General features: G+C 43.2%; 1 protein-coding gene across 5 annotated transcripts in view; it reads right to left on the bottom strand.

Moving 5' to 3' along the window:
* Positions 1-4,604: 4,604 nt before the first annotated feature.
* The window catches only part of MARCHF3 (membrane associated ring-CH-type finger 3), a 58,903-nt gene continuing 36,793 nt past the window's right edge, over positions 4,605-26,714 (bottom strand). Inside the window, exons 1-5 of one of the 5 annotated variants that reach the window (XM_033520574.1) lie at positions 25,427-26,630; positions 24,136-24,355; positions 22,918-23,125; positions 10,220-10,429; positions 4,605-6,708 (exon numbers count right to left, since the gene is read on the bottom strand). In XM_033520574.1, the coding sequence (XP_033376465.1) occupies positions 6,550-6,708; positions 10,220-10,429; positions 22,918-23,125; positions 24,136-24,332 (774 nt within the window). In that variant the 5' untranslated portion in view covers positions 24,333-24,355; positions 25,427-26,630 and the 3' untranslated portion in view covers positions 4,605-6,549. The other 4 variants (XM_015615252.1, XM_033520573.1, XM_033520572.1 and 1 more) reach the window with 4 other exon arrangements.

Here is a 26,714-nt window from a genome sequence, read left to right on the forward strand (position 1 = left end):
CAATGTGATGGCATTTCAACCACCTGCCAGCAGAAGTGAAAGGGGGGATTGATGGACAATTCTTAAGTTACGGTAGCAGCCTTCCTGCAAGATCAAATTCCTGTTTACTTGTTCCTATTTATTCCTATTTATTTTATTTGTAGAGCCTGTTCTTCGATGACAATGGGAGAAATACAAATATTAGAATAACTTTTCTTATTTTTTTCTTTCGCTGTGGCAGGAATTCCTGTAAATTAGCAGAGGGAAGTTTTGGGAAGCACAACTGTGAAACATCCTGCCACAAGGTGGAGGTCTTGTTTTGCTTGTCTTTTTTTTAAACACTTGCTCCTTAACAACCCAGCACTTCCTGCAAGTTCCATAACTTGATTATCATTGCTGCTGGAATTAGATACAAATTTCATCCTCCTGCAGGTGAAAACTCTTTAGCAATGTAGTGCTTGTAGCTGGATAAACACTTTACCAGAAATGTTTCTGCTCCAATGCACTCATTCCTCTGAAAAACAGATTAGGAATTTAGGAAATAAGGTGGTTTGACCTGTGCAGCAAACCTCTGAACTGCATTCTTTGCTTGCAGTGTTCATTATAAAAATCCCAGTGTAGTCAAAAGTGGTGTAAATTAGTTTGTGGTGTTGTTGACAGCAGTTTTGGGCTAAAGTTTGTTTTTTGCTTTGGATTTCCTTGTCCATGATTTATATATGTACATCACATTTGTCCAAGCAGACAGCAAAACATGGGCAGAGAAATTAATGTGTAGATTCTGTTCAACAGATGCTGATTATTAATTTTCTCCTATAATGATTAAATTTTAAAGGCTGATCTTAGTTTAAATTTTTTTTTTCCATGAAAATTTGTCTTATCAGTGTATCATTTTGATACTAATTTGAGGGTTTCTGGATTGAGAAGGATGTTTTTTATCTGTGAAATACTGTGTTTCATATTCATAATGCACTGCAAGCAGTATCTGTTCTTCAGGTTAAAAACAAAAAAATGCTTTTGCAGAAATGGCCATGTTATAACTGAAGGATTTTTCTCCAGGCAAAGGAGTTAAGTAGTTGATGGAGAATTAAAGCTTTTAAGGCCCCTGTCCCAAAGAGGACAACTGGTAATAATTGGTGGTTTTTAGAAAGGGATTGGAGACTGTATGGGATGGATTTAAACACTTATTTAGCCTTTCCTGGTCTGTGATGGTTGACATCAAGGAAATGCTCAGACACTTAATTATTTATAATACTCAACTACCTCCACCACAGGATTTATGGCAGAAGTTAGCTATTTTATCTCAGGTTTTTTCTTGGTGTGCATTTATTGCTCAGAGCCTTTGGCAGATCTGGTTTCTTTTTGGTGGGTTTACATAAAATCAGGATTTCTGTGTGATAAAAACGCTGTGATTAACCCCGAAGAAAAGCTGCATTTGGGGCATCAATAAAGGAAGGCACGTTTCAGCTTCAGCTGATTGGGTGATAGAATGTTCCTGCAATTAAAAGCTAACCCTTGGATGTGAGTTTTCATAGCTGTTCTGCACTTTCAGAACAAAAATTACTATTATTGGCAAGCAAGTCTTACTATTTATTATTATTATTTATTATTTATTACTTATTATTGCTTATTAATAAGTAATATACTTATTATTATCAATTTCTGCATAGTAATTTAAGCTGTGGAATGAAACTGTGACATTGGTTTCCCCTGCAACTGCAGCATCTTGTTTTTGAGGCTGGTGTGTTTTGTTGTTGCCCCTAAGGGCATGTTGTACATAGAATATCAACATTTTGACAAGTTTTGCTGGGAAAGTGTTCGGTACACTTAGAATAAAGAAAATTCCCCTCGGTTCTGTAACCTTTCAACACCAAAGGGAGGAGGAAGAGTGTTTTGCAGCCTTGGCTCAAGCAGGTGGGGAGAGGCTGCCAGCAAAAGATGCAGGACTTGAGGACTGCAAGATGTAACCCTTGATTTTTGAAACTGATTTTTTGACAGAGCAGTCTCATGTGGAAATGGATGTGAAACCAAGTTTGGAACGTGGGAATTGCAGGGTGGATTAGTGAGGGGTCATCATCATCATCATCAGTGCTGTTGGGATGAGCTCTGGTTATTATTTCTCTCCATTGGCCTGGAGTGTTCCCCCAGTAAATTTGGGGATTACACTAAATTTGAGTGAGGATCTTCTGGAGGGCTCTGCAGAGGGGTCTGGACAGGATGGATCCCTGGGGTGAGGCACAACCAGGGCAGGTGCTGGGTCACAACAACCCCCTGCAGCTCCAGGCAAGGTTTAAACTGGTTATTAGGGAAAGTTTCTTCACTGGAGGGGTGGAATGGTCTGCCTAGCGAAGTGGAGGAAAGTTAACAATTAGTTAACTAATGTTTATGATTTGCATCAGTTTTGTGGTCACTTTGTCCAGACAAGCACATATTAGTAATATGTATTAAATATTAAAATCCCCTTACAAATATTTATGGTTTTTTGAAGCACAGAATGGCAAGCAGGCTTCCTAGAAAACAAAATACTACTGTTAGTATTGAAATATTTTTACATGTGCACACCTGCCACCACATACTCCCTATATTATTTTTTTTTCCTATCAATTACTTGAAAAGCATTAACAAATCATATATAAATCATCTTCATAGAATGACTGCTTCAAAACAAGAGGAGGTATTTTTAAAATTCAGAACAAAAGTAAGACTATTTTAAACTCTCCCACCAACACAACTTCTGATCACTCAGAAGCACCCTGGGAGTGGTTCAAAAAATCCTGAGCATGTGGCACCTGGGGCCATGGTTTGTGGTTGGACTCCATCATCTTTTCCAGCCTTAAAAATGGTGTGACCCTAGCAGTGTGCATGGTAGTTTTTAAAGATGCTTTTGGACACCCAATAACTGGCAGTAAAGAGGCAGGGCTCAGTTCTGCTTGCAAGGAAAAGCTTCTTTAATTAACCAGTGTTAAATGAGGCGCCTTCTCACAAAAAGTAACAAGATATTTAATTGTTAACAGGCTTGGTTGGTTTTTTTTTTATTTTTTTTTCAGGGGGAGAGCTGCTTTAGCTCTCTTAGTGCACGAGTCTGTCCCAGTATCTGTTCCCATACCTCTTTCTGATGGTGCCCATTGTGTCAATGGTCAGATATTGGCTCTGGGTCCCCTTTTTTGCAGAGTTTTCACTTTGCCCTGTGTGACTTTGTGTTGGTGCAAAGCTGGTTTAAATAAATGAAATGTAAATGACGTTTTGAGGTCTCATGTCTGGCAGAGCTGTTCAGTTGAGTAACGAAAGGAAAAAAAGCCCCAAACGTTGCCAAAAACTGAAGTATCTTTAATAATGGCTTCTGTTGTGGCTTCCAGCTGAACAGAAAGCTGGGGTATTTCTAAATCTTTATGTAATGTGATAGGCAAGTCCTGCAGGGAAAAGACTATGTAAAAAAAAAAGGCAAAACTTCCTCATTTTGCATTATGCTCATCACACTGAATCAGAACAGGCTGCTTTTATCATTTGCAACTTGAAATTCTGGCTAGTAGTCAAGTACTGTTGACTACTGTTCCCTCTATGTAACTTATCTGGAAAAGGAACATAAATTACAAGGTCAGCTTCATGAGAAGAAAGCATAAAGTTTCTGAGAGAGAAGTTGAGTGACATTTTTTTTTAAAAAAAAAAGGTGGTCACTCTTCCTTTCATTAATTATGTTCTTTAATTAATTTTGTTTTTTAAGGAGAGCGTAACAAAGGTGTCATTGTACTGCCAGGAGCTTTGCTGGCTCTGCCTTCTGCTGTGGTTAATTTTGCTTTTTACTTCTATTCAGACAGAAGTAGGTGTTGCTGCTGTTGTAGAATGTTTGCTGCAATGTTCCAGATTTTTAATGGAAATTTGGGCTTGGTGTGGCATCTACTGCATCAACTGGTGGAAGAAAAATCAGCTCCCATCTGGCAGATCCTTCTGTCTGTGAATCTTTAGAGCAGAAGTGGGATTAAGAAGTAATATCTCTCACCTCCCAGTTCTTGTGTTTTAGAAAAACAAGAATACAAGTATGTTTTCTGGTTGATTTTTTTTTTTTTTGTTGCTGTTGTTTTGTTTTGTGGTTTTGTTTTTTTGTTTCCATGGGTTTAATGCAATGGTATAAGTGTCTGGCTGGATCTTTCCTGACACTTTTTTTTCCCTCAAGAAAAATCCATTGCTGCTGGTGACTTCACCAGGCAGTTCTGCTGTGTTGCTGCACCAAGCACAGGAACTGGGTTAGTCATGTATGTGCCAAACTGGACCATACTTTTTCTCTCTGCTTCAATATGCCTTCTTCAGGTAAATAAAGATGTCTCCACACACAAAAAAACAAGACAAAAAAAGACCAAAAAAACAAAATTGAAATAACACAGATGAGCTGAGCCAAGCCACCGTGCTGATCTCCGTGCATAGACCTCGCAGCTTCACCTCAATAAATGTTTCCCTGAATGTTTTGCCACTTAAATTCCAAATCACTCCAATTTTTGGTTTCATGAGGCAACGTGGCAACAATACCACTCACTAGGAATAAAAAATCTTTCAAGAATTCGAGAGCAGTGATAAAGTTCTGAAGAAAGCTTACTTAATGTATGTGTGTGGGCATTAAAACACTGACAGCATCCTGACCCAGCTAGATTTGCTTTATTTCTTTGCCCCCTGGCCAGCAGATATTTTCATTTATTTATTTATTTTTGATCTGGAATTCTGCTTAAATGCACATTCAGTCTTCATTCCAAACAGTTCTTTACCTTTTGGGAAGAGGTATTAAAAGAAAAATAAAGCACTACAGGTTTTAGGCTCTCACAGAGGTTGTGACATCCTTGTCTTCAGAGCCTTGTATCGTTTTCTCCGGAAGAGAAGCAGATATTCACAGCCAAACATGAGCAACCCCAGCCTTGTCAGACGAGTCTGCAGGTTCACGATTTAACTACACACCTTGGCTGGTTGTGTGAGTTCCTTTCTGTTGGAATGAGGCTGTTATTGCTGTATATCCCCATGGTTCTCCGATCCCCATGACTGACAAAGAACATTGTTAAATAACATGCTCACAGCTAGACTGGTCCACAGACAGAATAAATAAATTTAACAGATTTGGCTTTGTCTACTAAGCTTTCTTCCCCCTCCCCGCCACAGAGCACACACAAGACATCAAATAACTTCTTGTCTGATGGTAAATACCCATAATACCTTGAACATTATGAATAACAAATCATTAGCCTTCCTGCTATGACTTCCTTTTGATTTTCAATTCCTGCAGTGTTTGGAAAAAAGAGAACATGGTGGTATTGCCATCCATACACAATTCTAAGAAATTCATCTGTTCAGAGAGGCTCTGTATCGATTTTTAATTCTAGCAGCATTTGGTAATGAGATCTTGTATAGTTATTTAAAATAAATCTGTCTACATAAGTGTGTCTCTTCTGGGAGTGAAGAATTGCTGAATGAATTGGGCATAAAACCAAGGGGAAGCAGATAAAGCCACCCAGGAATAAAGTCTGATCTTTACACTCCAAATTCAATTTGGCCACCACAGAAAACTGTGTATTAAATGTTTTTAATTTTTTTTTTTTTTTTTTGTCTCAGTGCTACCATGAGAGGTCAGGGTTTGCACACACTCTGCTAAATCCTACCTGTCAAGCTGGAGTTTCTGCTGCTTTAAAGTAATGCTGTTCTTCATGCAAGATGAGTCCCTGCTTCCTAAAACTTGAATCTGATGATCTCATTCATTATGTATGCAGAGCTTTCCCTATACAAAAGTAAGCTGTTGAGTTAAATTCAGACTGGTGTAAATGCAGGACAAATTGGCCAAGTTTGAATTCACAACAGCAGAATGTGCACCTCACTGAAGAATGTGGTGCTTCTTCATGGAAAAGTACATTTTTTCTTTTTTCTCCTGAGTGCTATGTACTATAATACTTTTGATAGGAAGATTGCTGCAATTTGTCTAATTTTTTAATTTTTCTTGTTCCTGCTAGATTCATAACTGAAGAATCTTCCTGTCAGGCCTTCTCTGCCAAATAGGAAATGGGTAATAGGATTTTCTAATCACTTTGTGGCATTTAAATAATGTGCCAATTTCTAGAGCTCATTACACACAAATTTTAATAATCAAAACATTGGTATAATGGACCTGCAGATAAAATCAAATGAGGAAATGCCATTGCTGTGCTTTAGGAAGCAGAAAGAAATATTGGTTACTGTCCAGCTGCCTAAAGAAACAGTACTGTAGGAGCAAGAAATCATAAAAACAAAGCACTTTTTAAACCTGTTTTGCATTGTTAATTACCATAGTCTAATACTTTAAACAATAAAAAAAGTTTGCATCACTCTATGACGCAAGAATTAACACATTTGCAGAATCCATAGGGTCCCTGCTAAACTAAACACGTTTGGCAGCTTAGCAAATGCCACAAATGACTGCAGCATCCATGACTTGAATTCTGGCTGTGACTTTTCCCTCTGCAGTCGGTCCATAAATCCAAATTGCACATTCCTGGGTGCCGGGCGCTGCCCCGACCCCGGCCAGTCTGAGAAAGAAACACCTTCAGTGTACAGCCCCACCCCAAATCACACGATTGTCTCCTTGGAGCTCCTTTTGAGGGGCTGCAGGCCCAGCAGGGACTGCTGGGTGGAGGGGATGTTGGCAGATTTTGGGATGAGGAGCATCACCCGCTGATTATTCCGACGCCACTCGTGGTACAGCCGGCAGTGGTACCTGAAGGACACCTGGGGACAGAAGGGACACCTTCCTGAAGCTGCCTTCATCCACTGCAAGGAGCCATCTGGGGCTCCAAACACCTCCCAGTGGGACAAAATGGGTGAAAACTGCTGAAGAGAGAGACCCACCAAGCCCCAAGGTGCCACAGCAGAGGAGAAAAGCAGCCTGTGACTATTTTATCTCTCATTCCCCTTCTCCACAGCCTGAAAAATCAGACATCCTGCCTCTGCCTTTCTCAAGAGCAGCTGGCACACATGGGGAAAAAAAAAAAATTGGGATATCCTGCCTTGCTTCAGGTTGCTAAATTGACAGTGTAATTGTTTGCAGGCAGATGAAAACAGGGTTGTATGCTCTACATTGTAATATTTTACTGCTGAATGCATCAAAGTTGGGCTTGCACAGAGGCAATGAGCTGACAACGTGGGTGTCTCAATTTAGATTGTCTCTGAAAATTTCATGTTGTTGTTGTTGTTGTTGTTATCAGGTAATTTCAGCCTTATTGTGGAAGAGAAATGAGTGACTGCTGTGGAGATGCAGGATAGCTCTGCCTCCTGTTTTTGAAAAATAGTTTACACCAAGTTTTAGTGGCAGCCAAGCTTTGTGGGACTTGTAGCTGTGTAAGAGGATGCATATGTGCAGCTAAAAAAAAACAACAACGACAACAAAAACCAAAAAAATCTAAAACCAAAATGTAAATTTTGAGAGAAATGTGCCAAGTGATGAATGTTTTGTCCTTGGGCTGTGGGCAGGAGCTGACCCATGCACTGTATCCTTACTGCATAAAGGGTGCTTTTAAGTAAAGAAACATAAATTTCAATGATCTCCTACGAGGAGAATGGTTTGTTTTGGTTTTTTTTTCTTTTATTATTAGATATTTTTACAGTTGTCTGAGGAAATCCTATATTGCTTTGGTTTACTAAGCAGTTCAGAAGCAAAGTTTAGAAGTAAAGGCAGCTCCTCAGATTGATTCCCCCAGCTTTCAACCTCCCCTCCACCCCATGGAGGAAAGCATCCTGCATCTTCTGTGGAGCAGTGTGTATGAAGGAATATGAGAAATCTTTCCTCAAAAGACACTGCAGGAGCAGCAGAAATTGCTTGGAGTACTGAGGAGGGTAAAAACACCTCAACACCTGCAAAGGTGGACGCCCTGTAAAATTCAGGAGAGTTCAGGTTGGGTTTTCAAGCAGCAGAATGTGAGGTTTTTGGAGTAAGAGCTGCATTGTTAAACCAGGTGTGCATGGTATACAAGAGAAAACGAAGTGTGGCCCTGAATTCTTTGAGTATCAACCTCCTTTTTGTGTCCAGGTCTTCCTTCTTGGGAGAACCTCTTTTGGTGTGTGTTAAAAACAACAGAGTAAAAAGCAGCAGTGTTTTATGGATAACTTGTCTGCTTTAGAGGGAGGGATAAAACAGCTTCTGGGATGCTAAAAAAGAGCATCCCTCCTGTTCACTGCTCACTGGGATAACTGTGGTGTGTAAATAATCTGTATGCCAGCTTCTGCCTCCAGAGCAGGAAAGCCGATTTACTGGAAGTAAAACCAAGTTTTAGTTCTCCTCATTTCCCCAGGACCTAAAGGGATATTGTATCATCTTGTGTGCAATTTACCCCGCAGCACTGAACCTTTTCCCTGCACAGCCACAGCTGTGTGACAGGATTCTCCCACTTCCAAAAGTGACAAGGCACGTGCTGCTGAAGAATTGGATGAAATGAACATTTCTGTGTGTAGGACCATTCCTTCCTGCAAGGGGAGCTGGGGCTTTCCTCCATAACTGAAGGGAGGGTTATTTTGCCTTCAATCATTTGGTGATTCAGTCCCCTAAAGGCTTTCCTGCCTCTCCCTTCCCAGGTGAACATGGTGCTTCCTTAGCCCATCCATCTCCTACTGCCCTAAATCACAATTCAGACTGGAATTACAACTGTCCACAACCCAGGGACCACCAAAGATACTGAATTTCAATTAAATCAACCAAGGCAGGCATTTACATCAGGCTCACTATCACTCTCATGCTCTCCAAGAGCCAGTAGCACATTTCTCTGTGTGCTTTGGAAGGGGTAAATTTTATAAAGTGGACAGAAGGGATTTTTGCTTCTTACTCTGCAGATGAAATATCCACAGACAGGCACCAAAGCTGAGATGCTGCAGTACTCTTAATAGGCAAGGTTGGACAAGTCCATGTGTCATAGCTAATTAAGTCCACCTAAAAAAAATGCCTTTTACCACTCCCAACAATTCTGGTGACGGTGAGTTAAGTCTCTTAGGTAAATTGTTCAGCATTTTGGTTTCTAAGACACAAAGGAAATTTGAACAATATTTGCTTGCAGACCTGCCAGGCACATCTACACCCAGCACTGCAGGAAAAACAAGTGTGGCCTCTCTGCTGGAGTACCTGGCCTGTCTCAGGAGAGTGCTGCTGCTTCACAGAAAAGCAGAAACAACAAAGAGGTGAACTGCACAAGGCTGGAAAGGCAAAACTCTGAGATTTCCCTCCTGTCTGCCAGCGTTCCTCTGTGGGTGAGACAGGGCTCACAAATGTGTAAATGCAATGTTCCCTTTCATGGCTTTCTTGGAGACACCCATGAGGAAGTGTGGTGTTTCTGTGTTTCTCCTCACATCCCCTTTTCCTCAGCACAGGGGGTTTCTTGCTCCACCAGTGCAGTTTTTTAGAAATGCCACCTCCCTCAGCAGCCTACACGGGTCCAAATCTGCTGGAAGGGGAGGCAGGCAGGCTGGGCTTTTCCTGCCCCAGCAGAACCAGCCTGGCACCATCTGAGTGCACTGCTGGCCCTCTGCACCCACCCTGCCCTTCCCACTGCACAGAAAGAGGTGTGAAATGCCAAACACAGCATCAACCTGGCCTTTTCAGTGGACTGCTACACCGTGGGTGGATAAACACCCATTTTGGCTGCTGTCCCCTCTGTTCTTCAGGTCTCTGCTGGGCCCTGTCAGTGCCCTGGGGACAGTAAATTATCTGAGCTCAACAACCTGACACAGAACAAGTGGCTCTCAGGATGGATTGGCATGCGAGTGACTCGTGCTGGGGTGCAGGATGCAATTTAACCTGCACTGCAAAGGCAGCTCTGTTTTCACAGACTTGGGCTTCCCCCACATCCAGTACTTCTGAATTGTAAAACTGCCAAGATGTTGCATTAGAATAAAATGTGGCAGCCAAGTTGTTCACCTTAATTTTTTTTTTCTCTGTGTGTCTGCTGTGCCTTCACCCTTTGCACATCACATTTGATGAAACTCCCTCCTGTAGCATCTGTCCCAAACTCCTCCCTGCGACTTCCCTGTCTCCCTCCCGCTGTCCCCAGTGATGTTTGGGATCTGAGAATCCTCATCCCGAAGCAAACTGTCTTTCTGGTGTTCCAGGGAGCTTGAATGCTGTGGAAACAAGAGGTTTCCTGCAGGCTGCACCTACCAGCACAGGAGGCAAGCAGGAGCAATGCCATTGATTTTCCCACTTTCTCTCCCCCCCTTTTTTTTTCCCTGTGGGTTAAATAAAAGCCCTGATACTTACCAGGGTCCAAAAGAGGTAAATAGTGAAGAGTGCCACAGTGAGTGCAATGAGGCCGACAGCTTCCAGCCTACTGCTAAAGTGCAGGTGGTCCACGGCTCCTCGCAGGCACAGCCAGCCGGAGACGGTGGCCAGCGGGGTGATGAAGAGGAAGCACACCATGTCCCCAAAGAGTGTCCTCTTCTCGTGCTGGGGGCCAGGGTTCCTCAGCCACTGCAGGCAGAACACAGACAAGGCAAGGGAGGGTGTTTTGCCCTCAGCACAAAGCACAAACCCACCCCTTTGAGGAGTGAACTCAGAGCACACGCAGGACGTGGCTTTCGGTGTCCCCAGGGATGCCTCGCGTGTACCTGGAGAATTTTAATATGTAACTGTATAGCTCCTAGCACTCTTCCTGGCCTCTCTCACATTTCAGAATCATAAGCCAACCCTTTCTAACACGTTCTTTAAATTCTGTTTAGTCTCATTCTCAAGAAGACAACTTCTAACCAGCATACTTCGTTTTTCACCAGAATTTGAGAGCTGTAGCAAAATATAAGACAAGCAACCCCCTGGACCACCTCCAGGGAACAGACCCAAAGGCAACTGGTCTCTTACTGGATCTACCTGCTAGATTTAGTAATTAATTAACCCTATTAAAATTGTACCCTGTGATTAAAACTGAAATCCTCTATCACTCACATGCATACCTATACTTTGTGTACCTGCAAGCTTTCACTGAAGAACTGCTTTTTACCTTACCACTCTCAATATTTCAAAGTTTTTCTTTGTTTTTAGGCAACACTAGAGACCTGAATTTCTCCCCCTTCTTTCCTACTGGCATCCACCTCTCTCTGTACTCACCATATATCATTTATTCAGCTGTGGTAAAGGCTGTGTTGAGAAGAGTTTTATGTAGCACAGCCCCTAGCATTTGCCCACTGGCTTCTTTGAAAATCTCCCTTCTTAATGTGTAAATGAACGTGCAGAAAATGTTTTAACATTTTCCATGCTATTTTAGGATTTATTTTTATTTTTGTTTTATACATTCCATTCATAACATTCGCAAAGCCATTTTCAACTTTTTTTCGGATACCCACATTTAAGCAGAGTCCAATGCACACAAGGTTATTTTTATCAAGAGGGTATTAATCTTGAGAAACAGAGTGCCTGAAAGTCAGCTGCTGAAGCAAAGGTTAGGAATGAAGAGCTATCAAGCCCACACACCAACATTTCTATAAACAGGAATAGCAGAGGTTAAAGAAGTTCCTACGACAGCACTTTAAGGCCTTTTAATTAAAAAAAAAACCAAACAAAAACCCCCCAAAAACCCAAACCTTGCCACACAAGGTTTTGAACAGGAAAAACTACACAGCCCTGTAATTTTTGCTAATGTGAGCTGTAGGGTTTGGTCTAACCTGCTTTGCAGCATCCTTCCATGGGTTTTTGGGGCCAGCAGCATCAGGTGAGGCTCATGCATCCCTAAACACTTTGGTCCTGTTACTACTCCAAGTGTATTACACATGGCAGCAGAAGTCCTGTCTCATGTACAGCTCAGGAATTTAGAACACAAAAAAATACCTTCATAACCTGCTTTTTTTTTTTGCAGGATGTAAGCTTTAAACTTGTTTGAATACTCCTGAGACACTAAGGAAGTACAAAGTGCTTTAAACCAGCCAGGTATTACTTGTGAGCAAGAAGTTGTAAGGGAAGACACCAAGAGGGAAGTTCAGTACTGTTTCTTTCCTCTCCTTAACCAGAAGAGATAGTAACCAGCTGTGGTGAGCAGCTAAGCCCCCACACAGCCATTTCCTCACCCCTCCACCCCATCAGTATCAGGGGAAGAATAGCAAGAGGCTGCAAGTAGAGTTTTCTTCAGCAGACCTTGTGCAAAATAATGGGATGCAGGTTTATGTTTGAACATCTTTTTATTTTACTAAAGGTACTTTAGCTTTAAAGAGAATGCTAAAAAGTGAAAGTCACACTATCTTCCTTGGAGCTTTCAATCCATTTACTTAAAAACAACCCCAAGGGTTTATGTGCAACAGCTCCAGGTTTTATCTGGCTGCTTCTGAAGTGGACTGATTGCAACCTTCCCCTTGTTCCATTTCTGGGAGTCCCTGCAATGTGAAACCACCAAGAAAACGAGAGGAACTGAAAGCACCTGATGGTAGAGATTGTGGTTTCAAAAGTTCTAAAGACTGCAAAAAAGGTTTTGTGGAAAGCACTTGTTTGAAAGGTGACCTGGAAGAGAAATGCCAGGCATTTGTTCACTTCTTGTCCTCAACAGGAATTGCAGGTGTTCACCGTTTTCTCAGGACAGACTTCAAAATTTTGGCACTAAAGCAGCTCAGGTAGTGCAAGAACAGTTCCCAGTTCTGTGGGAAAGGAGGAAGAACATCAGGGATGCAGGGGAGGGAGCACACACGCCAGGGCATGTGCTGTTATCCCCACCCTGTTGACTGTCACTAGGCACAGTGCAGTGCACCTGAATTAAGGCAGGATTTTTTCACCATCAAACCTGACTGAAAGTTTGAGCAGATTAAAATGGTGTGGAGCTGGTGGCCCCCTGCTCCTTATGCCCTGTGGCACACGAACAAAGAGTCAAACCCAAGCAATTCAAATATTTGATGAGGCTGTGGCAGGCAAGAGTAGTATTAAATAATAAATAAAGCCATCACAATTCTACAGTCTAACCTCAAAAAGCCGGAAGGATTTCATTAGCTAGCTCTGAAGTATAAGTCAAAAGCAAAGATTAAGCAATTTCAGTGGTTGTACAGATTTCAGCCACAGCACTTATTTTTCTCCTGAAGTAGTGCACACCTGCTTCTAAATCTGCTTCTGTTTCTGGGTTTCAGTCATTTGTTTTGGGAATGGAATGGGCACTGTCAAGTTACTTTATAGCTAGAAAGCTAAGTCAGCAAATCCTTTTGTGCAGCTCATACCCACACAGGGACCCTAACAAAGCCCTGAGCTGATTAATTACTGTGGCAGTATGGTATGGACTGCCCTGCTGGCCCAGAACGAGATGTAAGGCCAGATGAAGCTGTCAGATCTGCACTGTGACACTGAAATCTGTCCTATTAAAATGTGTCAACGTGCCCAATTATTTCTGCAATAAGTCAAGACTCTCAGAGTGATAATTTCCATTTAGGAGAGTGGGAGGGAAAAAAAAGAAGGGAAATAAAAAGTTATAAAAAGAGTCATGTTTGAAGTAAAATGCTGGCCTGCCTGGCTTTTTGTGAAGTGCAATCTTAAAGTGATTAGTGTTCCCTGTTCCTGATCCACAGGTAACTGGAGCAGGAATAACAAGACGTGAAATGACTTCAGAAGTGGCAACAAAAATTATTTCAAGAACTTTAAGCACAGGACCTGATGCAAAACCCAGCCTTGGTTCATGACTGAGACAAGCCAAGAGTTCCTCTGAGAATCCAGCACCTCAGAGAGATGGGGCTAACATTTATCTCAACAAAGTCACTCTGTAAATGCACCTTGAGGAAAGCCACAGGGGAGAACTGAAGGGGACCATGGGTGAAGTAAAAGTGCTACTTGAGGTAAGGGACAAGGCTGGCTTAGGAACAGATGGATAATAGTTGTCCCCAAACAAATTTAGGATAAGAATCAGGAAAAAAAAATCCCCATCCTTCAGAGGATCCAGCTCTGGAGCAGCCTCCCAAGAGGAGCAGCTTAGGCTAAAACCCTTAAAGGCTGACACAGTTTTGAGAAGGAGCTTGCTTACATCCTGAGAGAGATTTGTGATGTACTGCATTGGACTTGACAAAGCACTGTGAACACACCTGGGGCTCCTCCACCCCACACACATAACACACACAGAAAGATTTGCTGCAGTCACTTCACAAAGCAGGGTTGAAACTGGAGAAGGAAATCATTGGACCAAGCAGCAGCCAAGGACCAGAACACCCAGGAGAGGCTCAGACTCTCTGGATTTATCTACCCTAACCAAAATGAGCTGCCAGCAGAGCACTGCTGTAAAACACCTCCACTCAGACTCTGAGCTGCCTCACCACCGCCAAAGGCCAAATCCTGGAAGTACTCATCTCTACAGGTCTAACTTCAATTAGATGACTCACAAATGTGAAAGCAAAATGTGTGCACAGTGTTTTTCCTGATCAGATCCTAAGGCTACAATCTGTTTCTGCTGGAGAGCCCCTTCTGGTTCAGTACATTCCCCTTGGAGAGATTATTTTAAACACTACTGGAGTTGCACCACGAAGCTGGGGGGAGAGGGCAGGAAGGAATTATCTCCCCTAAACGCATTGTCCTTTGAGCAAAAAATAGCTCACTGCACATCAAAACTTGTCAGTTCATTTTGCCATTTTCACACTGATGGCTCAGCAGTGAGTCCTGGTGGAAGCAGGCTGTGCACAAGCTGAAGTGCTGGAAATTATTGTGGTTTCTGGTTTCCTGCCAGCAGCCACCAGTGGGAGCATTTTCCCTTGGGCTTTAAGCACAGGAGGGATGATATCCTCTCATTTTTTCAAAGAATATTTCTCTGGAATGAAGAATATTTTTAAAGACCAGAATGACCACTTATTGCTCCTCCTCCTCCCATTTATTGCCCGTCGCCAAAAAATTTGCATCTGAGCAATTTCTTTTTGTTTTTTGCACTATTTTTACTTGAGACATTAACTTTAACATTTTTCAGTGAAATGTTCTGAAAGCTGGCTTAACTAAATGTAACTCAAAAATAAAACCTCCCAGACTGGAATGGTACATATGCTTGTTTTCAGTGTCATGAAATATTCTGGGTGACTTGAAACTTTTCTAGGTTAATGTTTTGCCAAGGAAAACAAACATTTGACTGTTAATTTTTGCCTTAAAAAAATATTTATGCTTCCGTTTTTGGGTCATTATATCAAATATTCTGTTACTGGCACAGTGATATTGTCTTTAGTAGGTGCCTTTAGAAAGGCCATGATTACAGCTCACAGAGATGTTTCTTTGGTCTCAAAGGCAGAGGCCTGTGTATTTGAGAGCTGGAATCACAATTATTTTACCTCTGTGATGTTATTGTGTCAATATTGTGGCCTCTTTGTAAATGAGTCTGCTCTTATTTAAATTTAACCCCTATTTTAACTCAAATTGCAGGGAATATTTTAAATGTGGGTGTCTCAATGACCCAAGGCTTCTTTTTGAAACAGAAAATAAATTTTGCTATGTCTGCATGTTCCTGAAAGGGGAAAAATCACATTTTCCGTTGTAAGGATGGTGTATGGTAAAACTTTAATTTTTGTTTTGTTTTCTGGAAAGGGTAAATCACAGCTACCACCTAGGGTTGGTTCCTTAGTGTGAGGAGATCACCACAGGCTGTTGCTGTCACACCACAACTCAATTCTCAGTTTTGGCCTTGGGTCATTTGCCAGCTGAAAAACAGGAGGAAGAAATTGGGCAGGGAAGGCAAGAGACCAGCGTGGGCCAGCAGGAACCTGCTGGCCAAAGGAAAGGGAAAAAAGCAAATGCACAGGCAGTGAAAGCAAGGACAGGTGAGCTGGGATGAGTCTAGAGATTAAATTCTCTAAGAGGTTGTGGAGAATTGGGGCCAGGAAGGCCAAGGGAAAGCTGGAACTGAACCTGGGAAAGGGGAAGGGGTAACAGGATTCTCCACAGCTTCACTAAACAGAAAAGGAAGGTCACAGAAGGTGTTTTCCCCTGCTCTAAACGACTCTGGCAAACTGGAGACAGGGGATGGGGAGCAGCCTGAGGCACCCAACAGCTCCTGTGCCCCGGTCTCCCATGGGAACCTCTCCTCCCAGCCCTCCCCAGGGGAGGGAGAGCAGGATGGGCACTGGGGAGCAAAGGCTCTGCCATTGGGAGGAGAGATCCTGCTCAGGGCCAGCTGAGGAACCTGGGTGTGCTCAGCTCCGTGGGACCCGGTGGGATGGAGCCCAGAGTCCCGAGGGAACTGGGGCTGGAGCTGCCAAGCCACTGCCCACGATACTGGAGAAATCCTGGCAGTCAGGTGAGACCCCAGGATGTCGCTGTATTAAGGAACTGCTGAGAAGAGATGACACAGACTCTCATGGAGGCAGAACAGGAGAATTCCTTTAGTTTATTGCTTTAGCCTTGTTTTATAGACTAGTTCGTGGAAAGCACAGAAAGGAAACTCTTATTGGTTAGTGAACTGCTACATCACCATCATTGGTCAGTGGTGTACACCACCTCCTGACCTTCTCCTGCAAAGAAGACAAGGGACAGACAAACAGCACCTGCAAGGGCTGTTTTCTGTCTTTGAGGATTGTTTTCAAATCCTCCCATGAATTTCTCAGGCTAGCTCTCAGCCAGGACTGAGAAGTTATGCGGCCTGCAGTTTCTGCAGGCTCCCTGCAGCTTGCTCCAGAGCTAGCATCCACACCAGGTGACTGAGAGAAGGGAAACATTGCACCTGTCTTCAAAAAGGGTGGAAAGGAAGACCCTGGGAGCACCCTCAGTGCCTGGGGAGATGATGGGATAGACCCTCTGGAAGCTCTGCTGAGGCTCCTGGAACACAGGGAGGAGATTTGGGGCAGCCAGCACGGCCTCAGCAGGAGCAAGCCCTGCCTGACCAACCCAGTGACCCTCTCTAGTGACCACACCAATGGAAAAGGGAAGAGCTATGGATGCCATTTCCCTGGAATTCTGCAAAATTCCTGCAAAGCCTTTGACAGGGTCTCCCAGGACAGCCTTCTGCCTAAACTGGGGAGAGGTGGATTTGATGGATGGACTGCTGGAAGTGTTCCAGGCCAGGCTGGAGAGGGCTTGAAGCAGCCTGGGACAGGTGTCCCTGTGAGCTTTAAAGTCCCTTCCAGCCCAAACCATCCTCTGATTCTGGTACACAAAGCTCCACCAAGCAACAACAACGTGGTGGCCCATGGATGTGGTGTCCAGTTTCTGGATTGCACATACTCAGCTTCTAAAGAGGGTTACTAATTCTCTAATTACTATTAGAGTAATAGTAATTAGTAACAGTAATTATTAATAGTAATTAGTAATTCTCAAATAGCAGAGCTTGCTAAATCACACTATAGAAATCTACGAAATGCCTTGCAGGTCCAATTACATGATAGTATAATTTTTTAATATTAGTCTGGCTCACTGCTCTTCTGTTTTCCTACTAGCCACTTTTAATTTACAGTTCTGGAGATGCTTGTATCAGTTAAAAGATTCCAGGATGTGTCAAAAAAGAAAAGATTTTGTGGCACTATGGGAAAAGCTGCAGGTTTTTTCTTTTTCTGTGTATATTTGCAATGCTCTCATTCTGTTTTGGATGACTGTATTCCCAGTTAGGGAGACGAATATAGGCATTCGAGAAAATCAACAAAAATCACATTTCACATTTTAAAAGAAAAGCAAAGCAGATTTGCTAATGGCAACACTTATTTCAAGACATTGGAAATGTCCTGATCTACAAGCTCTAATGTATGGGAAACCAAAAGACACGACAGGTAATAAACGCTTGTCAGGTATGCAAAAAGACATGCAATAAATCTTACCAGCTCTATTTTCCTAGAAAATGTAAACTTTAACTGGCTCCTACAAGTGGTAGGAAATGCTGCCAGCAGGAAGGACAAGAGATTGATAACAGCTGGGCAGTGTAGAACTATTTTACAGGACCATGATGTCCAAAGAAGAGCCACCAAACCCATTTTCTAAAACAGGAGAAGCTGTGCCTTTGAAAACTCCAGCATCTCTCCCCCATCTTGCTCATTCTTGAAGCAAATTGATTGTTCACTTACTTTCTCCTGGGAGCTTTCCTCGAGTTTTTTTTTTTGCCCTTGATTGTTATAAATTTAGGAATGAGCAGTTACAGATGTGATGGTTTGAAGTAGTCTGTTCACTGACAAGTAATTTAAATTTTTCTTTTTTTTTTTTAATGGGGAGTGGGTTATTTTTGTTTGCACTCTTCCTGCCAGTACTATAAGAAAGATTTGTGCATCGTAGCAAATCCTTGCTGCAAGGAACATAAAACAGCTACTTAATTTCTCTTTAAAGGAGAAACACTCTGGTTTGGCCTCTGGTTTTCACTCCATTAGGAATATATGGATCCAAAAAAATATGCATCCAGGAGAGTTTATGGTTTTAAATCCGTGCTGGGGAGTTTATTTACTTATTTATTTATTTTAAAATACTTTTTAAAACTCAGACATACGTCTGCTGGAAATCTACATGGCTGCTTCAAATTCTCCCTGTGTGAGTTGGTCTTAGGGGGATTTTTTTTCACAGCCAAAGACAGCTAGGTACAAAAATGTCTCTATCACCTTGCCCTTTTAATCTGCCCTTTTTGGGTCCAGAAAGGAGGGAGGATGGACACACCTTAGTTACCTGCTCCCAGCCCTAATATGATGTATGGACAGCTGCAGTTCCTCCATACTTTGATTTATGGAAGTTTTCCTGGTTGGTGACTGTGCTGAGGAACCATTTATTTTCCTTCTGGCTTGAGGTGTGATCCCTTTTGTAAACTACCTGCAGCAAATCTGGTGTCTGTTCATTGCAGTAATTTAATGCTAATGACTTGCTTCACTGAACAGCAGAGAGGAAAAATAAGTTAAAATAATCCCAACAGATAAAAACATCGTGACTCAAAGCCCTGCACAGGAAATAAATTAATATTTCAGTGTAAGGCCTCGGGAGGTTTTAATTTATAATGTAAGCTCATCTTAAATACTTCATGCATAGGTGTACGTTTTAGAGGATTTTTAAATTTATTTTACTTTACTGATACAAGCTCTATAGCCAGCAACACTGTGGGGAAAAACTGAAGTTAATTTCTGCCCAATATTGCTGTGCTTATCCAGACTTTATTTTTTCCCCTAGTTATGTTGTTTTGCTTATGAGCTTTGGATTGTTAATTAAGTGCTTTCTGTTGTTTGGAAAAAAAAAAAAAAAAGAACCAACAGATACCAAATCCTGGTTGGCTTAAAACTTGTAAGCAACTTAAAAGAAATACAAGCCTGACTTATATGGTCACATAATACCCTTACACCACTTTTATTTTGTGGTTGGCTGTTCCCTAACATTTAATTGTTGCACATAAATATATTTGTACTGCCACATTTCGTGCCTGCTCCTGCACTGAGCCAAGTGGAAGCAACACAGATGCAATGTGGAAATTGAAATGAAGATGATACATAATACTTACAAAAAGCTTGACTAATCTTTATGCTGAAACACAGCAAAAGCAGCTATGTGAATAATAACACACATTCCTAATGCAGATTTTTTTTTTTCCAGTGGATGCACTGCATTGAAAAAGGCAGCTTATAAAAAATGGAAGGTCCATAAAAGTCAGTAGTGGAATTACTGCAGTTTGAAATCTCACTGTGCTGGTTTTGAGGTCCTTGTCACAAGGAACACCAGCTCTGTGCATATCAAACACCCTGCTGTAGGTTTCCCTTCCCTTTGTCATGGGGTGGAAGGGCTGGGTTCAGACCCTGACTCCTCTAAGTGAATTTTGCACCACTGTGAATGCTGAAGGAGGGTTTTAATCACCACCACAGTGCCTGATTCACATTCCCAGTGTGGAAACATAGTTCTTTTGGGGAGAATAACGTGAGTTCAAAAAAAAATAAAGAAAGAAATGAACCCAGAGGCACCACAAGTTTGTTGTTGGGAGGATGGATCTGCACTACCACTGCCTGCTGGTCTGGTTGGGGTTTGGGCACCAAACAGCCACCCCACTGTGCATTTCCAGGGAGAAAATCCTCCCTCAGCCAAAAAACACACATCCTCTGGCAGAGACAAAGGAGAGGCACAGAGCTGTCTCTGGTCCTCTGCTGCTGCCAAAAGGATGGACACAGGGAGGAAGGAATACTGCTGGACCATCAGCCGTGCTCCTTATTCCAGTTCAACCTCACTGTTGCTGCAGCCTCTCCTGCTAACAGCAGGAATAAATTCACATATGACATTTCTAGATAAAACCAGGAAAGTGCCTCATTTTCATTTTTTTTCCCCCACTGAAAGAGATTTCTTCCACGCTCATGTCTAAGCCACTAGGAAAAAAATTATCAATCCAGTGAAGGGACAAGGAGAAAATATAATAGCATGTTGTTTCCCTTTTCTTTAGGGGATTTTTTTCCCCCTTTGAAAAACAGAATGATATGTCTTGGAATAGTCAGAAATACCTTTTTATTTTTATTTTTTTCCCACCCCTGGTGGAAGATCTCTTGGAGAAAAGATCAATATGATGACTGATTGCTTTGAGAATTTCTTCACTACCTGTCACTGACCCCTGAATGGGATGTATTCTCTCAGTGAGACAAGGGATGTTGAGGAGTTACTGGATAGGTTTTTAGAGTCTGTGCTCTATAAATCACTTTATGAGTACAATAGCCTCTCTTGACCTACTAAAACACATTGGTAAAACTCATCATTCACCTCCAGTGAGAGTAGGACCATTTACTCTTTCCATTATCTAGGTCAAGGGAATCTTTGGAGAACTAATTACCTCCCTAAATGAAGAGAACTTTGACACCCCATCCCAAACCTACAGGTGTTAAAAGCAGGTGGCCACTTTGGCATGTCACTCATCCAGATGTTACCAGAGGGTTTTTGTGAGAAATGGTCCTATTACACCTGATAAACCTCCTTCCATGTCCTCACACTCCAGGTCACACAGAGAGACAGGCATGAAAGTGCTCTTAGGACACAGAAGATGAGGGAATCTGGAAACTTGCTTCTGCTTTGGGCCTGCTTTGGGAACTTTCAGACTTTTCCTGCAATCATTTGCATGGGGAGGTCTTTGCATTTAAAAGCACTGTGTATTAAATAATTAGAAACTTCCAGGACAAACTTAAATTACACTGACAGAAATCAAGAGGTTTGACTGCCTTTCTGCTTAATTTGCCCCTTGCAAAATTAAGTATATAAAATACACAGTATAATACAATATACAAATACAGCTCATTTTAGTTACTCTTTCTGTCTGCTGCTCTCAGCTTTGAAAGTACATCTTTATTTTCCTTCTAAACTGAAAACATATTTCCATTATAAGATCACAAAGGATTGGGGGTTTTTATGATCATTCCTGCAACTGCAACCAACTGTTGATTTCTGCACTTAAAATACTGTGGGTTTAAGTACCTGAGAAGTCAGAAAATAATGAGCAGTAAAGATAAAAACACTTAGCTATGTTTTAGAAATGTTCTTGCTCAGGGTTTTCATTTGTCCTCAGCTGAGGAACAACTGGCAGGTTTACCATTATTACTCTACATATCAATGTTGTTGTTTCTACAACTTTTAACTGCTTTTGCCCAGAAAGCAAGCTCATTTCACCAGGGAGAAATAAAGCAGGCCTGGGCAGGGTCAGCTTTGCCTTCAGCTCCTTCCATCATCATCAGCTCTGCCCAGCACCACATCCAATTTGTGCAGCACAAGCCTCACCAGGAACCATCACAAGGGAACGATTTCGAGAGGCTGGGCTCTGAAATCAAACTGTGATGTCTCAGCATCTCTTATCTTTCTTCTCAGAGGGCAGACTCAGAGTGGCATCATTCTTGCACCAAAGATTGAGAGAACCAGACAGCAACCAGAGGCAACCAAGCACAGCTGGCCAAGCCTTGCTCTGGGTGCAGGACTTGTACTAAATCCCACATCAAGTACCTTTTGTGGGGGTATCATGAGGAAGAAAGAAGAAATCCTTAGGCTTAGACACAAAATGTGCATGCCTATCTTAATTTTGGTACTCTAGAATTGCTCATCCCCTGACCCCCTTCCCAGCAGTCAGTTCTGTCCTGTGTCCTCTTCTCTGTGAACAGGAGAAAAAAGAATAAAAATAAAAATGCTGGTTTCCCCTACCCATTTTTAGTAATGTACTTCTTTCCACCAGTTTTGACACAGTTTAAAGGAATAATTAAGATGCACTGGAAAGACATTTTGTCCTGAACCCAAGCTCTGCATGTGTCACCAGCAGGTATAAAAAATGCTGCTTCTTATTAATTTTGTCAAATGTAATTTGTATTTCACTTTTGATTCCAAAAGAAGCGCTAACTTTGCTTTGCCAGACTTCGTGTTTTTCCAAAATAAAATAAGGGAGGAAAAAGGTCATTAACAGTGTCAAGAGATTTAACCTGTTTGGGTTCCTTTTCCTGATGACCAAAAATACCCTAAAACCTGGAAAACCTCATGGAGCTGCTATCTATAGTTGGCAAAAACTGAATTTTCATTGATAAGGGAGAAACAAGTGTCCAATTCACAGCCGAGTCCGGCACATAGCCAAGAAGAAGCCAAAAAGTCACTCACAAATGGCAAAACATGCCAGGCACTGAACAAGAGCAATTCCTTCTTGTGGGCTTGGCATGCAAAATGGGTTTCTAAGGCTCCTAAGTTCGTTGCCTCTCAAAAGCAAGAAGAAAAAAAATAAATTAATAAATTTCTGACCTACATTTAGTACGCTGGGTCCAGACACTTCCACAGAAGCTGCTCCTTACCTCTCTTCCACCCTCTGCCGAGCTGGCTTGGCCATTCCAAGAATCTGCTGCACACTTGTTCCCCAAACCTCCACTCAGGTTTGCAGGGGGGCAAACCCTCCCACCCCATTCTGACCATTTGCTCTGATTTACTCCAAAACGAGGTGTTTTGTTCTTTCCCACCCTCTCCCCCGAGCTCCCACCCTGGTATTGCCAAACCCCAGTGGGGCTGCAGAGGCTTTGAGGTGCTGGCATAAAAAGCAGGCATGGTTCTGCCAGGGAAAAAAAATAAGTTTTGAGGGCTGTGCCCCAGGCACTGACCTCCAGGAGTGGCCTGGGCTTGCGCTCCACGGCGAACCTGAAGTGGCAGAGCTCGCAGTAGCTGGTGTTGGAGGACGACAGCCAGTGCTCCAGGCAGCTGCGGTGGATGGTCCCCAGCGTCCCCGTGCACTCACAGGGGGACAGCAGCTCCTCGTGGCTGCTGCCCTCGTGGCAGATCCTGCAGATGGGACGGTCATTGAAGGGGCTGCTGTGGGAGAGGGAGAGAAAACCGCTGGTCAGAGCGCCAGGCTGTGGTGATGGCCTTTGGCTCGGTCGTGGGCTAGAAATGTTTGTATTTAAGGGTGCTTTGCCCTGTGGTTGGTAATCCAAGCTGCTGGGCTAATGGTTTTGGTGTTCCTGCTTAAAATATCTCCTCTTTTTTGGGGGGGGGAAACGTGTAGAATGTAAGACATCAGAGTGGCAGATGAGAGGCAGAAGATACGTCCTTCCGTATTTTGTATTTCCCAGCTCTTCACAAAGCAGCGGTGCAGGCGCCTCAGGAAATCCCAAACTGCATCAGGGAGGCTGTAAATCTGCCTCAGCTGGGCACTTCTTGATGTAGTGGTGATCCTCTGACCTAAACATTATTTCCACTGGCCAACAGTAAAGGGCTGCTGAAGGGTGTACCCTGAAGGCAGGGCCACAGCTTCAGAAAAGCACGGGAAGGCAGGAACCTCCTCTCCCTGGAAAAGGTTTCCCTCCCTTTGGGACATCCCACAGACAGGTCAAGGAGTGATACCAAGAGAACTGAAAAGAACTGTGCCAAGCACATCCCTGCTGTGTGGCTGCAGGTGGGTATTTCTTCTGCACTGCTTTAGGACCCATGAAGTCTTTCCAGCTCACCACCAGCGAAGACAAATTTAACTTTGACCCAAGCATCAAGTCTGCATAAGGCCAAACACATCAGAATACTCTTTCTTGCTTCTAATGAGAACAAAGCCAGCCTGAGGCATGCTTCAAAGGCATAGATTAACAATATATTTCACCACTGATCTGCCTCTCTAAACCAGCAGCAGGAAGAGCTGGTCAATCACTTGGGCAACGACAGAAGCTGCAAAGCTGGTGCTAGGAACAGCTTGTCTGGCTGCTCAGCACGCCAGCTGGGGGGTGTTTAGGAAGTGTGATGCATTCTGCAGCGTGACCATCACCCTGCTGGCACTGGGGTTTAACCACACCAGGCGGGAAGGGGCCTGTCCCTCCTTCTGTCCCCCCACATACCTCTGCACGGCGAGGGTCCGCACGACGGATGAGAGCAGCTGCCCATCCTTGGAGGACACCTGCATGACATACTGGGGACAGCTGGTGGCCAGGCCCCCGCTGCTGCTGCTGCTGGGCAGGCTCTTGCCATCGGGGGCCGTGGGGCGCGGGCACTCCGGAGGGACTCCAGGCAGGTGGCTGCAGCGGTTCGTCCTCATGGCTCTGGGCAGGGGGTCCCCATCTAGGCAGGAACCAGGACAGGGAGGTGCTGTGGGACACATCTCTCCCTGTCTGACCAACACCTGGCGTGAGAAGGAGCATCCCTCACTCCCCAGCCCAAAATTCCCAAGCCCACTCGGCAGGGAGAGGGGGTTTACGGCGTTAGGTGTCACAAAAATAAACAGCGACCAGTCTGCACACCCCACAAGCAGCAAGCCAGCAACTCTGCTTTCTTCTCTCTGCAGACTCCTGAAGTCATGAGTGATAAATGGAGAGGCTGAACCCTTTGTCACTCCCCACCCAAAATGTTTCAAATGAATATACAGTCTTCACCCTTGTGCACTTACAAATTTAAAGGCTGCCTGCCACTTGTCCGCCAGCAGGAAAAGTGATGTACTGGAGGAGAAAGTGGCTGATCAGCTTCAAATCCCCTTTGAAAAAACTTCACTGCTGCTTAGTGTCTTCTATCACCAACCCACAGCAGAGCACAGACCTGGCAATTAATCCTGTACAGGGCTTTAGTCACACAAACCTGCTTAATCACAGCCTGGGCGCAGCAGTAATTTATGCCACAAGGTGAGGCAGAAATCACAGCCTGCCCGAGCCTCTCTCCTCTGCTTTGCTCTTTCTCACATGGCTGTGAGTGTGTTCTGCATGGTGCTTTCCACCACAGCAATGGGGAAGGAAGGGCTGTGCTGGGAGCAAGGGGTCTGGGCGTGTAAATTCCCTGATGCCTTGGTGGGATGGATGCTCCTGGTCGTGGAGGGCTCCAGCAGGCTGTGTCCCTGCCGCCTTCCCCTTGGGGCCAGGCACCAAAATCACACACACAGGGTGGGTGAATCCTGCTGCAAAAGCAGGGAAAGTTTCCCTAGCATGCCTTAGGACACTTGGCTGCAGTCCCATGTAAACCTTGCAGGTTGCAGTGGTGATATTCCCTGTCAAAATCAGGAGCTTCCCCCTCAGAACCAAAATATTCCGCATCACCCACCGCAGCTGTAGGGTGCCAGCGCTGCTGCTGAGAAGAATCTTTAAAAACCAAACAGGAATAAAACCCTGTAAACAGGGGTGTTCCTCCAGGGGTACAAGCACAAACCTTGTGACTTTTGCTGGGTTTGTGCAATAGCAGCACAAACCTTTGGAAGCCCCCTGAAGGGATGTCCTTGGCGGTAAGATTTCACAGAGCTCTGCTGTGGATGCTGGACCACTTGCACCACACAAGTTTTCCACACAGGGACTCGTGTTCTTAGAAAGGCATCTAAAATAGGAAAATGCTTTGGCAAAGCGTTTGCTTTGCAGGATTACTTCAGCTATTTCCAGACCACACACACCCCAGGGAGCGAGCTGGAGGCTGATGAGACAGCTTACAGGGGAGAGAGTGCTCAGGGATTGGGGAAGGGAATCGGACTCTGGGCCTCATTTACAATGAAAATGAAGCAAATGGCTGATTGTCAAAACCATTAACATATAAAAGATGCAGACATTTCAAGAGAATAACAGCCACAGACTCTCTAAGGAGACCGTGGCGTTCAGCAACGTTTTAGTTTTAAAATCCGTGCTGAGACTGTTTAACAAGAAGGTTCAGCTGCTGAGTAGCTGCTTCATTAAACTTAAAAAAGCCTAAGAAGTATCATGCTTACAGACCCACGTTACAGAATTATATATTTCTTTCCTGATTGCTTCACTGACCCCATTAAGAACAACAGTGGGTTTATCATTTCATGTAAAATGACCATCCAGGCCTTTACAAACACATCCATCACTCACTTGATGAGTTTGGAGCATTTGCTGGAGCATCAGAAGATGCAACTAAATGCAAAAAAAGCCCATGGGAAATGATCTGACTATATCACAGCAATGTTAATTCAAATTTTTGCCTGCAGCACTGCATTGATACCTCACTTTGGCAGAGCAGACACAGGTAATCCCTTTCTACTTGTTTAAAAGGAAGTTGAAAGTTACAACATATTTTTCTGAATTCAGAAGAACCCTTTCCACACAAAATCAGTGCATGTGCCTGAAAAGCGATACAATTCTAGAATTAAGTGATATGTGCTTTAATACTGAACCCCATGGTAAATAATGGAGATTAGTTGTCCTGAGAAGCACAGAGATCCAAAGCAAATCCTAAAATAAAGCTGGCATTAAGGAATAGCAAATACTAACAGCCACAAACTCCCAAAGTCAATATTTACCCATATGTATGTGTCATGTCAAAAAGTTTTTCACCTGAAACAAGTGGAAATCAATCAAAAAATGCCTCAATAAAAGAGAAAATAAAGATCAAAACCAGGAATTATATATATATATAAAATATAAAATATAAACCATAAAATATAAAATATAAACTACAAAATATAAAATATATAAGATATAAGATATAA

Source organism: Parus major, chromosome Z (assembly GCF_001522545.3).
Source record: "Parus major isolate Abel chromosome Z, Parus_major1.1, whole genome shotgun sequence".
In the NCBI taxonomy this organism is placed as follows: domain Eukaryota; kingdom Metazoa; phylum Chordata; class Aves; order Passeriformes; family Paridae; genus Parus; species Parus major.